Here is a 14,556-nt window from a genome sequence, read left to right on the forward strand (position 1 = left end):
TTCAACTCAGCTTCCTGGAACTTACTGCAGGAACATATACCCTCACAACAATGTTGTAATGAGGCTGGCCCTGAAGCCAGCTGTACTGCAAAGATGTCTGGAGAGGCTCAAATAGAATTTAAGATGCTTTCTCACTAGGGCTCAATCAGGACATTATCATATTCTCTTCACTGGAAAGGTGGATTTAACCTGCAGACCTGTATATGTAAAGTGTTCTGTGATACCACTGGGAATCTGAAGAAAAAGAGGTCCTATGAATTGGGCTTGATAGAGAGATTAAACAGAACCCTTTACTACTCTGACCCGAAGCAACTCCTACAGAGATGCTGCTGAGCTGCAGAGATTACATTTGGATTCTGAAATCCTTGTGTGTCACTACTTACAGGACAGGAATTAAAATTTGGTTCTGCCTACTATTAGATCATACATAGTTTTATAATGCATACCTGTATCTTTACTTGGTTTTTGACAGACTCAAATCTGAGAGAGATTATGTTGTGACAAAGCTCACAATACAGATATTACAAAACCTCCTTTCTGCCTTCACAAAAAAAAGTAGAAAACAGCTGAGCTTTGCAGTGGGTAGGATTCTTTATGACAGATTTCCTTTTAGGCATGTTTTGCAAGAAAACCTCTAAATGTTAAGCACTGCACATTGGTCAATTGTGTTACATAACATCTGAATTTTGCAGTCAAATAAAGAAGTTTATGTCTGTTGCCATGCATACTGGACAGATGCTATGTGATTTGTGCTTTAGTTGTGTCTTTCCTTAATGAGAGTTATATATTTTACTAGTCAATAATTATTACATTAATATCTAATATGATGGGATGCTGCAAGAAACCCCTGCACATAAATTGCTCTGATTTAAAGAGAGTAAAAAATGTTGCTATTTGTAAACTTGAAGACAGCTTAGTAGATACAAAAGGAATTCATGTGGCGATCAAGCGATAGCATATTCATCAACAAGACAGAAAGATGATATCTTAATAAACACAAGAGGAAGAAAAACATAATCTCTTCCTATGGACTAGAGTCACTGCACTAGCAACCATAAAATGGCAGGAGATGTTCCCTTCATATTACCAGTTTTACTATTGCATTATGCTGGTGATAGATAGTTTGAAAGAAACACATCTGGGACCATCTTATCAACAAGACTGGTATGATGGAGGAAACACCCCATAATTTAAGTTTAAAACCAATCATATTGTTAAGGGAGAAAAAAAAAGACCAGATTCCTCTCTTACCTTTAGCTTTGTAAAACCATTGCCTAGCACCTTAGCTGTCTTAAATAAACTAAATATCTAAATAAAGGTGTTGCTTGTCTAGATACTTCACTCACAGGAAGCCTTGTTTTCCCCTTCAATACATCTGAAACTTTCACAAAGTGATACATACACTTTACAATAATAGGTCTGAAGAGCTTAGTTACTCAGTTTATTACAAAGAATATGTAAAGGTGCCTTAATGATGATACAGAAGACTGTCATGAAGAGAGAACACCCACTGTGTTGACTTTCACAACTAATAAACAAAAGCACAAGAAACAGGAGCTAGGAATTAAACCCAGATAAATTCTCACTCTCGCCACACACCAACTTCTCTACAGGGGAAAAGTGGCATTTCGGGGCTTCACTTTTCCACCTTGTTGGCAGGTAATCTGTGGTTAATCAAACCCTGTGACTGACTCAGCTAGAACAAGGCAGCTCTAAGGCAGTTTGGCCTGTGCTGGAAGGAAGAAACAAAGCCCAAATGCTGACTTTTCTACCTCATCAGTAGCATCATGGAAGTAAAGTAAGGGATAAAATATTTGAACGAAGAATCCCACTGAGATTCATATCACTCTCCTGAGACACACAAAGGCACAGGAGAGCAAGTGAATGATGGCACATCAATCTCAATCAGCAACAAGACTGTATGTCTTTCCTGTTACCTCGAGAAGGGTAATGGGCCATTTTTGATGGCTTCATCAATAGAATGAAGAGCAAGGCTTGACTTCCACTTTCAGTTAGAAAGGTTTTGGAAAATAAATTTTGGAATTGGCAATGGGAAAATGTCTTTTCCATTTTGTCGAATGATAAGTATCTCCTAGCTGCCAGTGGAGAGCTTCACTTGTCAAAGGTGTGAACAGATTTGACTCTTCACCCATAAAGCACATAACATAAAGTAATGATACTGACAAAGAACTAGCAACACCTGTTTGCCTCTCTCTCTTGTTACACTGAAAGCTTCCTCTGTCGTCACAGAGGTATTTTTAGCACAGTGTACTAGAGGAGATGTGCAGTTCCCTTCTCAGCATACAACCCATGCTCCCTTCAGGGATAATTCAGGATCAGGATCAAGGTTCTAATTTGTGAAATGTTTCTTTCTGTTGAGATGCACACACAAAAGAGTGTGAAAAAAGAGTCAGGAGACCTATAAGAAGTAATCACACAAAGATCTAGCAGAAGCAATCATCTTTCTTACCCACATGGGATTAAACAAAAAATGTATGTGGGATTTAAAGTAACGTAAAAACTTGAATTTAAAGTTGCTTCTATTTCCTCAGAAAGTCCTACAAACTTCATCAAACCTCAACTACATTAACAGTGATAATAAAATGCTCATCATGCCATCATAAAAACCTGTATGATTTTACACAGTCCTAAAAAGGAAATGCCTTCAATTATATTTTCCTTACTTTCTGTGAACATTTAAGTACCGATCTAAACTGTATTTATAGAGATGAAAAAAGACATTTTCTTTTTGAGTTCATATTTTTTTTTCTTCAAACCCATTAAAAGAAAAGGCATAGACTGCAATTTTCAGAGAGTAAAAATAAATTAAACTTACTTGTAAGAGAACTGACTAATTTCCCTAAAGACTCCAGAATCTATCTACAGTGCTTCCACACCCATTTTACAGCCACTCACATTGCTATGAAATTCTTGTAGAGCTTGAAAACGTAAAGTATTAACTATCTAATTTTCATATAAGTAATTAACATACACATCTTCACACTTGCTTTGGGACTGCATAACCAAACAAAAACATACTATAATTAAATCAGGAGGAAGCACACATACAGACACGCACAAAATGCATTATTTAGATGTGGCTATTCAAATAAAAGAACAAGAAATCTTCCTGCTCTCTGTTTTGGAGAAAGGAGAGTGGGGGGAAACTCAACAACAATGCCAGAAAATTATGACTATTGGCTGACAGAGTCCACACAGCTGGGTGGTGACCTCCTGTACCTTTTGGTCAGCCTGTATGATTATGATTAAGGAGATACTGATTAAGGAGATACACACATACAATAAGATTTCTTTCCTTTCTCAAATCAAGAAGCTGTTTAAACACCTCCTGAGCCCAGGAGTTTTTTTGGCACGGTGTTTGTTCTAAGGTTTCTCAGAGCAATGCCTACAGGTTTTGTACAACTTCACTGGTAATCAGCAGGCACAATCTCTTTTTCATTTTAAGCATGGCAGGAAGAAAAGAGCAGAACAATTTGACTCTGCTTCTTTGTAGGAATCACCACGTTTGATAGTTCATCTAATACAACATATTATTGTGTGCAACAGCCCTGTAGCGTATGATTCAGTGGAAATTGTGTACTCACTTCAAAATGGACGATTACCTGACTGCTTCTTCATGAAACTCTCCAAAATGCCCTCGAATACGAGTCTACGTTCCCTTTAACATGGTTTCTATGACGAATACACTGTAATCTGAAATATATTTTTATTTTGAAATTGCCTTCTTCAGCTTTTAACTTGAGGAAGAAGGTGGTCTGATGTCAAAGGCTTGAGCTGGGATTAGAAAAAACAACTCCCTAAGACTTTATTTACCCACTAAAAGAGGACCATTTCAGAAAGACCTCCCTCACTCCTGTACAGTCTTAAGGAAGGTGTCACCAACAGGACTGTTCCTCCAGTCAGGAGAGAAGGATTTTAATATGATGAAGATTTGGTGACTGATTCCATCACCACTGTAGGAGCCCACAGTGAATTTACTGTGGTGCTGTGAGATTGCTTTGCAAGTGTTAGAGGGATGTATTGCTGCAGCCATCTGCTGTTCAAAGTTCTGCCAGTGTATTACAGTAGAGATACTGAGATATTAGATGTTGTAGAAATCCTCACAGTATGTAGAGATCTTAAAATATTTGTTGGTACTGATCTCTGTTAGATTCCTTAGGATTATGCTAGTTGCAAACGCAGCTGTTGTGGTGGTGGTGTTTTGTTGTTTATTTTTACATTTATTTTTTAATAAGGGTGTTTTCCCTTAATATTCACTGAGTTATGCTTACAATATGGCTTATAGCAAGGCCATGGCACTAATGGTGTATTTCTCTTCTCAAAATATTGCATTTGTGTTAGCTAGCTTTTAAGGTTTCTTATGTTTTAATGAAGTTATTAAAGTGAATGCTCTGACTGAATAATTCATGAGCATTCACTTTGTCTTCAAAGAGCTGGTCTCTAAACAATTCTTAATTTTTAAATTCTTTTCTAAGACATTCAACCAAGCCTTTAGAATCTGAATTCCGTATTTAAAATAAATACCTAATTGTAGAGAACTAGCTTTATTTCTGCTATAGTACCATTTGGTCCCCAGAGATGGTTCTGATTTATAGTATTTGCTTGACAGATACAAAGAGGTCCTGTGTATTTTCCATTTAAAATTTATAAATACTGAGATTAGCTTTCACACATAATGGACTGGATTATGGGATGCCTTCTCTTCACGGCTGTATCTGCAGCTTTCTGTAGAAGGAAGATTACATGGATCCAATGATAATCCTTTTCTCCTTGCAGTTCTTCCTAAGCATTAATTTGGCATAAGCGAGTACAGTTTAGGGTCTGCTATAATATTTGCTAGTTGGCAACAGCGCCTAAGGCAATACCTGAGCCCATGCCAGCTAGGGCATCTCCTCCCCATTGAAACTTCAGGTCTGATCAGGGGGGAGTGGTGAGAAGTAGCGGTGCTGAGGAGATAAGGGGAGGGTACATTGCTTGCTACAAGAACACGTTCCTGGTAATTAGATTTACTAAAAGCTAAGGATACTAAAATAATATACAGAGAAGAAAACCACATCAGCTCTCAAAGATTTTTAGAAGGAATAAAACATCCTGAAATCAATTCTGAAAAGATCATAAACTATGTTAACGTTTACACTTATTACCAGATACTAAGAGATGACTTTTTGATACAAACCCGTATTTCACCAGTAATACATACAGCCAATATGTATTCTTAGAAAAACGCCCCAAAACGCTGAAGGGCCATAAACAAAGGGCCATAACAACAGTCTGTCCAGGTGCCAGTCCCAGCCTCTTCTGAAGGTTCAGAGGGAAAATGCTTTTCAATGAATTCAGATAATTTATTTCAGTGATTGGCTTGGTCAAAGCAGGGAAACCTATTGGAAGCTGAAATGAAAGCTTTTATTTAATGCTAGGAACAAAAATGAATACAAAATGGAGGGTATTGCTAAATACATGGTAGTCTATAGAACTGCCTGCATATTAGGAATCTTCCTATGTAACAAAAAGTTGCACGATGTGTATTGCACGGACCACATTTAATTGCTAGTCAGATGTGCTAAGGATTAGGCAACCATTTTTTCTTTAGAAAATATGTAAAAAATACAAATACAAAACAAGATTAAAATCAATTTAGATAAAATTTTCATACTCATTTAAATCTGTGTATGAAATCACTACCACTTTGATTTAAATTAGTATCTCATAGGGGACCTGCAGATAATTCCTGCCCTCTTTCTGGAGCAGAAGGGATTGTAAACCTGAATAAAGTATCATAATTCATAGACAACCCTTGTGAACAGCATTGCTGAGCTGCATTGTGCCTTTGTCGAGGAATTAGTCAGACTATGTCTCTATAGCCTGTTTGGAGAGATTAAACCGCAAACTGGTTTTGAAATCTTCCAATTTTGCAAACCACCTAAATGAAATTAAAAAGCAACCAAGAGAGTGATTTGGGAGTCTAAGTTCCCTTGATTTGCTCTAAGACCTAAGCTTCTAAGTCTCATAGACATTTTGGGTGAAGGATATCTATAAAGCCATGTAACCTGAGTTTACCAAATTCAGACAAATAAAAACAATATCTTTATAGCTTACATTCCTACATATCACCTGCCAGATGTCAGATTCATTAAAAATGCATTTGAATATAAATTAAATAACTAAAATGCCATTTTAAAACACGTGTAATTGTTTGCCAGAGGCCCTTGCTCACCAGATGTAATAATTTCCACTTGTTGTGGTGACTTGATGAGCTCCGGCTGAACAGTTCCAGTGTTTGAGCCAAGGTTTGCTTTAGTCACAGCCTGATGTTGCAATTAAGTTTAAGACCTGGGAGTTTATTGCCTAGATGGGTGATCTGGTTTTGTTACAAGGAGTGTAATGAATTTGATGATTAGTCTGTTGTCTTTTATTGTCTGTTTCCGAAGTAATTTGTGCTTGGCTTTTGACTGCTAATGAAATTTATGGAAAAGTTCAAAATGTTGGAGATAAAGGCTTTTTCTGGCAACTGTAGTAACCATTAAATAGGATATATATGCTGACTAGCAGGATTAAAGTTTCTCCAGTGGAAGCCCTGTAGAAATGCTAGGAAAGGCAGTATTCTCAATCTACTTTGATTGGTCTCTTGCTTTTGACATGTACTTTTGTAACTGGATTCTCTATTTGCACAACATAAATATACATGTGAAAAATCAAGCATGTATTTAAGTCTAATTGACCACAATTATGGATTTAATACATTTCTAAATAGAAGTTCAGAAGACTACTGAACCACAGTGACTGGTTCTTCGTTCTGGGACTAAAGATAACGTAAATGCTAAAGCTTTCCACATCAGTGAGGTGCAAAGGTATAGCAGATATTTACTAGCAGCAGTAATACTCAAGATGTGGAGAGAAGCAGCCAGAAGGAAACTGCAAGGTCACCCGCCGCTGTGCTGTGAATGCTTGGCAGACCTCCTGCAGGAGCCAGGGCCTTGCTCCTCCTTTCTGCAAGGTGCATAAACTCCACAGGGAGGCATAAAGGCCGGATGCAAGAGAAAGCAGAGTCCTTTCCAAGTGTCTGTCTTCTGCTTTTCCAGCATCTTCTCCAAATTAGGAGAGAATAACAAAAAGACATATTCTAAACTCAAAAAACAGGTACTTTTTGCCTATTTTGGACAAACTTCTAAGATTTTTTTTCTCCATCTGTGTCAACTACATAATTTTCACCTCTTGCTAATGGCTTTCCCTCGGTGACAGTAAGTGCTGTTGAGTATATAGGTAACATTCAGTTTGAGATCACATTTGATTGTTAACATTTTCCCACCTCCACTGCAATGCAAAACTTTCAGTTTTGCAAAACAAAAAGCCATTTTAGTATCTAGAAGAAATAACAAAACCAGTGGGGAAAGTGTTTGCTAATAGAGATAAAATCCTGTCATCTTCATCATCACTTAGCAGTATTGTACTTTGAGAGTAGGTATTATTTAGCGTGAATAATGACAACAGAATCTCAGCTTGATTTCAGAAGTTATTTCTGCATAATTTATTCAAAGATAAATTCCCTAATGAAAGACACTAGATCCACTTTAAACCAACACTATTTCATCTATAATTACTGCCTCAGGAATACCATACTAACTGCCATTTATCACTGTCAGTGACTTTTGAATTCCTGTTACAACCATGGTATCCCATTGGGTTTGTTTGTCTCTGAGAGAACATGATGTTTCTAGTTTGGCATGGCCCTAAAAAAGGAGAACAAAACCTGTCATTCCCTAGAAATATATTTAAATGTCCTCTATGTGCTTCAGCCCATTCATTTCCACGTAGTTATTTCTAACACTATGCATTATTATATTTTCCATCTGAAGTTTGTAGAAGGTCTTCAGCTCACTAGTGCTTCCCCTGACCCTTTCTTTCTCTCTTATGAGCTGAGTACCTATTATCCACAGCATTCCTTGCAAAGCTTGGAAAAAATATAGATGCTCTGGCTCTTCCAGGTACACTTCAGTCAAAAACCCCCCAAATTCCTCATTATGAGAACCTAATCTTTCATTAGGAAAAAATTAGGAAGTAAATGTGCTTAAGAATGTTAATTTGCAGTTGGTTCAGTATGAGTGTTAGGGAAACTATTCCTGATGTGTCCTGATCCAAGTGTCCATTTTAGCCAAGAAAAAGCTAGACTCAATTGAGGTAATGACTACAACAATATTTTGATGTCTTTTACTTTATTACGTCTGTTGCTGTGCAGTGGAAGACTTTAGAAGCAAGGCAAATAAAAAAAAAAGATAACCGGTTACTGGTAAGAGACTCCTCACTTTGTGAAGGTCCTCCTGCTATTGTTCATCAAAAGTGGTAAATAAAACCTTCAGGCTTGCTTTTAGCAGGTTCCCATTTCTCTGTGTATTTTGCATATAACTCTTACCTTGTGATAAGATTGTAAGAAAATAAAAGCAAACCACTTTTTTCTTGTCACTTGCTAATTCAAAATCGGCAATTACATCGTCTGTCTACTAGTGACAGCTGTAAAAGTTTTCAGTTCTAGAGCTGTGCTGGAAACATCCTCATTCTCAATGGTGGGTAGAAACTGTCTCTTTTAAACAGAAGGTATATAAAATAAAATTCTCCTGGAAAGATCTCTCCTTATAAAGCATCTTGTTATTTAATTTGGTCCCAGCTAATCAGCAATTTAGACAGTAATTTGCATCCAAATTCTAGACACAGCAGAGAACAGAAGCCTACATGGAGCTCCTCCAGGTCCCTGAGACACAGCCCCACTGCAGAGACACAGCCCTGATGTCAAGTGTGTTGGCTACACCGTCCCTTAGAGACAGCATACATCAGCTCACTCATGGTCGTGTGGAGCCTTACTACAAGGAAAGGCTATGAGGACTGTTTGTAGGGACTGAGCATGTTGGAGATACCAATCTCACTGACTATAGCGCAAGACTGTCAGTTTGATTGCTGGTGTACTTGCAAATGCAGACCACTCCCAACTCTGCTCAGGAGAGCAATCACATCTGAGCCCTTCAAATGTAGAAACAATTATCCTAGCCTCAGCACGGTGACCTGTGGTGAGTTCCTCTATCATGAACTATCAGTAACACTGCAGGGAAATGCTCATGTTTTGTGAGATTAAACAGATAATAGGAATTGTAGTCAGATTTTTTTCTCTTGTCTGAATAGTCTGTATTTATCTCTAGGCAACAGGATAGAAGGAAAGTACAGAGAGCTTGCACTGTCATCTGACTGTTTAACTCTTCAGACCTTGTCTTGGAGCGGAATGCAACATATAATACAACTCCTTTTTCTAAGCTGGAATGAGTTCTGATACATTCAGCCATGCCCTAACTTTCAGAAAACACAAACTGCATTTTTCAGACAGTGAACAAGTGCCCTTACCTTCTCAACCAAGAGATCTCCAATAGAAAATGAGTTGATTTTATGCCTTCACAAGCCTGCAAAATCTACAAGCAGATTTTCATGCATGTACCTGATAGTCCACCGACATCCATCTTCTTCAGGTTCTTTGCCTCCAGAATGACAACAGTCAGTTTGCCAGCAGTAGGCACATAACGGAGGGAGAAGCAGATATCACCCAGCTTTTCTTGCTGAGAAAGCAAACAAAACATGGTGTTATATTTTAATAATTTTTTGTAACCTTTTAAAAATGCAGTTTTGAAAGTGTGACAGAAAATCACATCTCAATACACAGAAAGTCATTCAAATTAACAATATGAGATGTCTGCCACAAGTTGCCCAGCTTAAATCTTTGATGACCTCAAGTCTGTTGCAACTGGAGTCCGGTACAGAGCCAAATAACAAGATATGTACTGGCTGCAAAGTAAGTTATGCTGCTCAGCATTTCTCCCCTGACAATCAGAGTCCCACAAATACAGTTTGCTCTTTAAACCAAGTCATGACAGGGTTTTGTTTTTCTAGGTTGTGTTTCAGTAGAAATCAATTAGCACACATGCATACCCAACTACTAGACTGCTTTCCATGAAACAGTACACGTGTCTTTCTCACCACATTCTATCACAAAAGCAAAAAGTATAAAAAAATACAAAGTACAAAACACTCAGTATAAGAAAAGACTTGTCTCCTATCTGGCAGGCAAAAAAAAAGGCAGCTATAAAGCAGGAAAGCACACACTGGATCCCTGATCACATCAGGAAAAATTTGGTTTTGCCTTCAACCTTGCAGCCTATCATCTGGGATCCTGCCAAATGCAAACTTTTGCTATTCATTGTTTAGTACCTTCCTAACAGTCCTGGCAAAGAAGGAAAGGCTGAATTATGTTCAGAATTACAGGAACTTTGTTTTAAAAGGAAGAATGATAGATTTGAACTTGCAGATAGAGAGAAAAAGAGGAGAATACTGCTTAGAAATGATCACTAGGACGATCCAAGCTGCTTTCCTCCTTCCTTTCAGGCACAATGATATCTTTAGGGGGTAACAAGGTTGCTTTTGAGACAAGAAGAATCAGGTTACACTGAACAGTCCAATAAAGCATTTCAGATAGCAATGTTTCTCTTTCAAAGACAGTAGTTCTTATGGCATATGTCTGTTTCCACAATTTATTCTGGCAGTAGAGTATAAAGTACATTTCTATGAAGATGTATCTTTTTGGTTCCAGTGTTTCGTTAGAATAAATTGGAAGGCTGGTTGTTGAAAAGTTTTGTGGGTGTACCCAAGCTTATCACAAATGTAAAAAGAACCTAGCAATTTACCAGGTTCAAAGAGCCGAGGGGAAAGAGGCAAAGTCAGAACCTTACCTAAAAATCTTGGGGAACACTACCGAGAGCAACTGGCTCACATACTCATGGATGTAGTGGGTATTTCCTAGAGAAAAGACAGCCCATGTCCTAAGGACTTTACCATCCATGTAAAAGGAACCAAAATGTTCCTTTCCAACTGGGAGCTCAAGCTTTCAAGTCATTTAAGAGAAACTGAACTTCACTGACTAAGACAAATTTTCAGCATCAGAGGCAGTTCTCTCAATAGCTCTTACAGACAATCACCTTTTATCCAGGTTTGGATAAGCATCTGCAATATAACCATCTGTCAGATGCATGACAGATACTCAGCTATACTTCAGAGTTTACATCTTCATCCCTTATCAAAAGGTATATGGGCTTGTCTCAGAAGATTTCCTTGGGTATGTGGGACTCTTTGCTGCTCCCAACAACAGACTGGAGTGGCATATCTTGAACGGCGTCATGTAGTTAGTGTTCTTTTTAATTTTATATCTATACTATAGATATTTATATTTATACTATAAAGTGACAGACTCTGAATCGTTTATTACAAGGTAGCAATAAGACCCAGGCATTGTAATAGTTTCCTGCAAAATATCAGCTCAGTGATCACCTGTGGTCAGGAAACAGAACAAACCAAGTTATGTATAGTTAGGAAATGCTCAGAGACAACATAACAAAATAGCGCATAAGGTTAAATGTGTGTATCACGTATAAAAATGCTGTCAGAATGCACATGCGTCAGTATCCTGAAAACTTATGGTGTCCTCCCCACCTCAAAAAGGATATGGGAGAATTGGGAAAGGTTCCACGAAAAGCAGCAGGAATGATCAAAGATATGACACAGTTTCTGCAGAAGGAAGAGCTAAATAGATTAGGACTCTTCAAGCTGCAAAGGAGGTAGCTGGGGGGCAGTATCTTAGAGACCTCTATCTGACCCAGGAGGCCTATAATGATGTTATAACCTTGCTCAAAAGAACAGATATCAGAAAATTTACATTTTTAATTCATATCTCTAATAACCTAACATGTCTTTCACAGCATGGACTGCACTGCTGTGGAAGGACTTACTATTCTTTTCTGTCTGCATACAGTTATAAATTCCAGCGTAGATACAGAACATGGAAATACAGATTTCAGCTGTGCAATCTGCATAGCTCATGCTTGGCTCTAACAGCCTGCAATGGCATGGTGATGGCAAAACATGCTCCTGTTCCCCTGACATTTAGTTCTGGAAGTCCATATTGGCTAGGCTAACAGTGAAGTTGATCTGTCACTTGCATCTTGTTCAGAATGGAAGAAATCAATTGCTTATAGATTTGTGTTATCATAATCACAGCTCACCCAGCTGCCTGATGTTCTCCACAGTTGCTGTTCTATTACATGGTAGACTTGGTTTAAATTAGCCTGGTTGACCCATGGGGCACTGGATAAGGCTGGAATGGGGTATATTTGAAAGCTCATTTTAAATCCCCATCTTAGAGACCTGATATTCAAGGGCTGTGCTCTCACCACTAGATAGATTCACTAGGCAGAGTTTTGGTTCCAGCAGCAGGGGAACTTGTATTCCTCAGAAATGTAACTCATTGACAGAATATCTAAACATCTATTTTGGAAGGTAATTTTAAGTCAATATGCTTGTAATTCTTCCTTGGAGTGGATTTTTTTTTTTTTAGTTTTTGTTTGTTTGGGGTTTTTTGATATATTTGGGGGGTGGGGTGGAGGGTATGTACTTGAGAGTAGAGTGTGTTTAATAAGCATAAAATGGTGTTAGGATTGTTGCTTCTGACCTGACTGCTTCAGCAGAGGCTGGAGGAGGTACTTTACAGACAGTTATTGCCACGGAGACCATCACCTCTCAACAGCGTTTTTCCATCTGTAATCATGTTATGCTTCCATGCAAATACTGTAATTCTCTACACAGAACAGTAATTTTATGAGAGCATTTAATGCATCTTTAGCCTCTTTTAATGTAATTTTAGCTGCAGGAAGCACGGAGAAGAAACCAGCATCATGTAAATAGCCAGTTTTTGATAGATCACCAGCAAGCTATGGGAAATGGCAGCAGATGATGGGCTCCTTTCAGTGAATAACTTGAAGAAAAAGCATAGGTACATCTTTAAATGCTCATGTTTAGTACTTTTTTCTTGTTATTAAAATTTGTATTAACCCAGTATTTCTTATACTTTTAACATTTTCTCTTTGCATGACTGCCACAAGATTTCTATTCCTAAGACTTTTTTTTTGTTTGGTTGTTTTTTTTTTTTTTTTTCTCTTTTTTCTCCTCATTTAAAAAATATTTGTCAGGCAAAATACTGCAAGTGGCAGCACTGCAATGAAACAACAAAAAGCAATCACCAGAGGTGTGGTTTGCAGGACATAATTACAAACCCCTGCAGGGCTACAAGGTACAGATGAGTGCATCTGGTATGGTGATTATCTCATGGAGGTATCTTATTGTTATTATGAATTTCTTACAGCCCTATGTATAAATAATTTATGTTATGTTAGTAAATTACTTTGATCTCTGATGGAAACTGTAAGTTAGTGTTGGAAGCTTCCAACTGGGAGGTTCATAGACATTAACCTATTCATGTATAATGCCTAAACACCAATCAAAAGACTCTCCATCTAAGCAACCTCGTAACTTCATTACATTTAAAGAGGATGCAATGGAGCAGAACATAAATGACACAGACAGTGCTGCTAACACTTCTTCAGCTTAGAAGAAGCTATTTGAAGTCCTGTTGAGAACCTCAGCTTTTTAGAGACGACTCTAAGTGGCTCCTGCCTGTCTCATGTTTCTTCTCATATTTGTCAGTAGCCATTTTTGCCTTGACAGTACACTCTCCTAATGAGCTACAGAGAAAAACACTATTTATGCAGATTACTTTCATTCGCACTGCAGAATCTCTAACAGAGGTATCTATCTTCTTAATATAAACATTCTCCATATTTTTGTGGAAGATATTACAGGAAAGTTGATGCTTGCAGCTCTCATGGTAAAACAATACCAAGATAATGAGCCACAGCACCATATGCTTTTTCCTAACTGGATCTAAGACTCCAAAATAGTCAGTAGAGGATGAATATAAACACAGTGAGGTGGGTTTCCAACTTCAATACCTGGTGTTGATTGTGGATATTTGCATAAGCCTGAGAGAAACACAATAGGATATAATTAATGGGCAATGACCCAAAATACAATCTTCCACTAAACAATGTTTACAATGGAAGCTCATAATGTTCACTGTATAGTTTTTGCATACACAAAAATATTTTAAAGTCTGTGGAGAAAACAGGGACACTATAAAGGTGGTCTATAAACTAAATTAGACTTTCAAATTCATGAAAACCAGGTAAACTGTAATGACAGAATCTCCAATCCTAATTTCCAATCCACTGGTTTCAGACAATTTTGAGGCCATCATATTCTGACTATACATGGAGATCTCAAATCCAGCAATGTAAACCATGTAAACTATGAACACACTAAGCTGCAATGTGTCACAACAATACTAGTAGCAGAATCACATGGATGCAAAAATGGATGACATGGACCTGCCACAACTTCAATTAAGCCACCATAGCCAGTGGGCAGAATTAGCAAGACATGCACATAGCTGGGATCTACCATTATGAAAGTATTACTCCTCCACACCCCCTAGTACAAATAGGGATCATACAGGGAAAAGGAAATATTGGTTTGTTGGTCTCTTTCTTTAAACCTGAAAAGTTATTGACACAACACCTGTCTTTAACATTACCAGCTTTGAAGGCATTGCATTTTTGA

The 14,556-nt window shown here is 37.8% G+C and overlaps 1 protein-coding gene across 9 annotated transcripts in view; it reads right to left on the reverse strand.

The window, feature by feature from the left end:
- Positions 1 to 14,556, reverse strand: part of SYT1 (synaptotagmin 1) — a 358,089-nt gene that overhangs the window by 43,639 nt on the left and 299,894 nt on the right. For all 9 annotated transcript variants that reach the window (XM_074902822.1, XM_074902821.1, XM_074902820.1 and 6 more), the window contains one exon: positions 9,497 to 9,614. In XM_074902822.1, the coding sequence (XP_074758923.1) occupies positions 9,497 to 9,614 (118 nt within the window). The remainder of the gene's footprint in view (positions 1 to 9,496; positions 9,615 to 14,556) is intronic.

This window comes from Athene noctua, chromosome 3 (genome assembly GCF_965140245.1).
Source record: "Athene noctua chromosome 3, bAthNoc1.hap1.1, whole genome shotgun sequence".
NCBI lineage: Eukaryota > Metazoa > Chordata > Aves > Strigiformes > Strigidae > Athene > Athene noctua.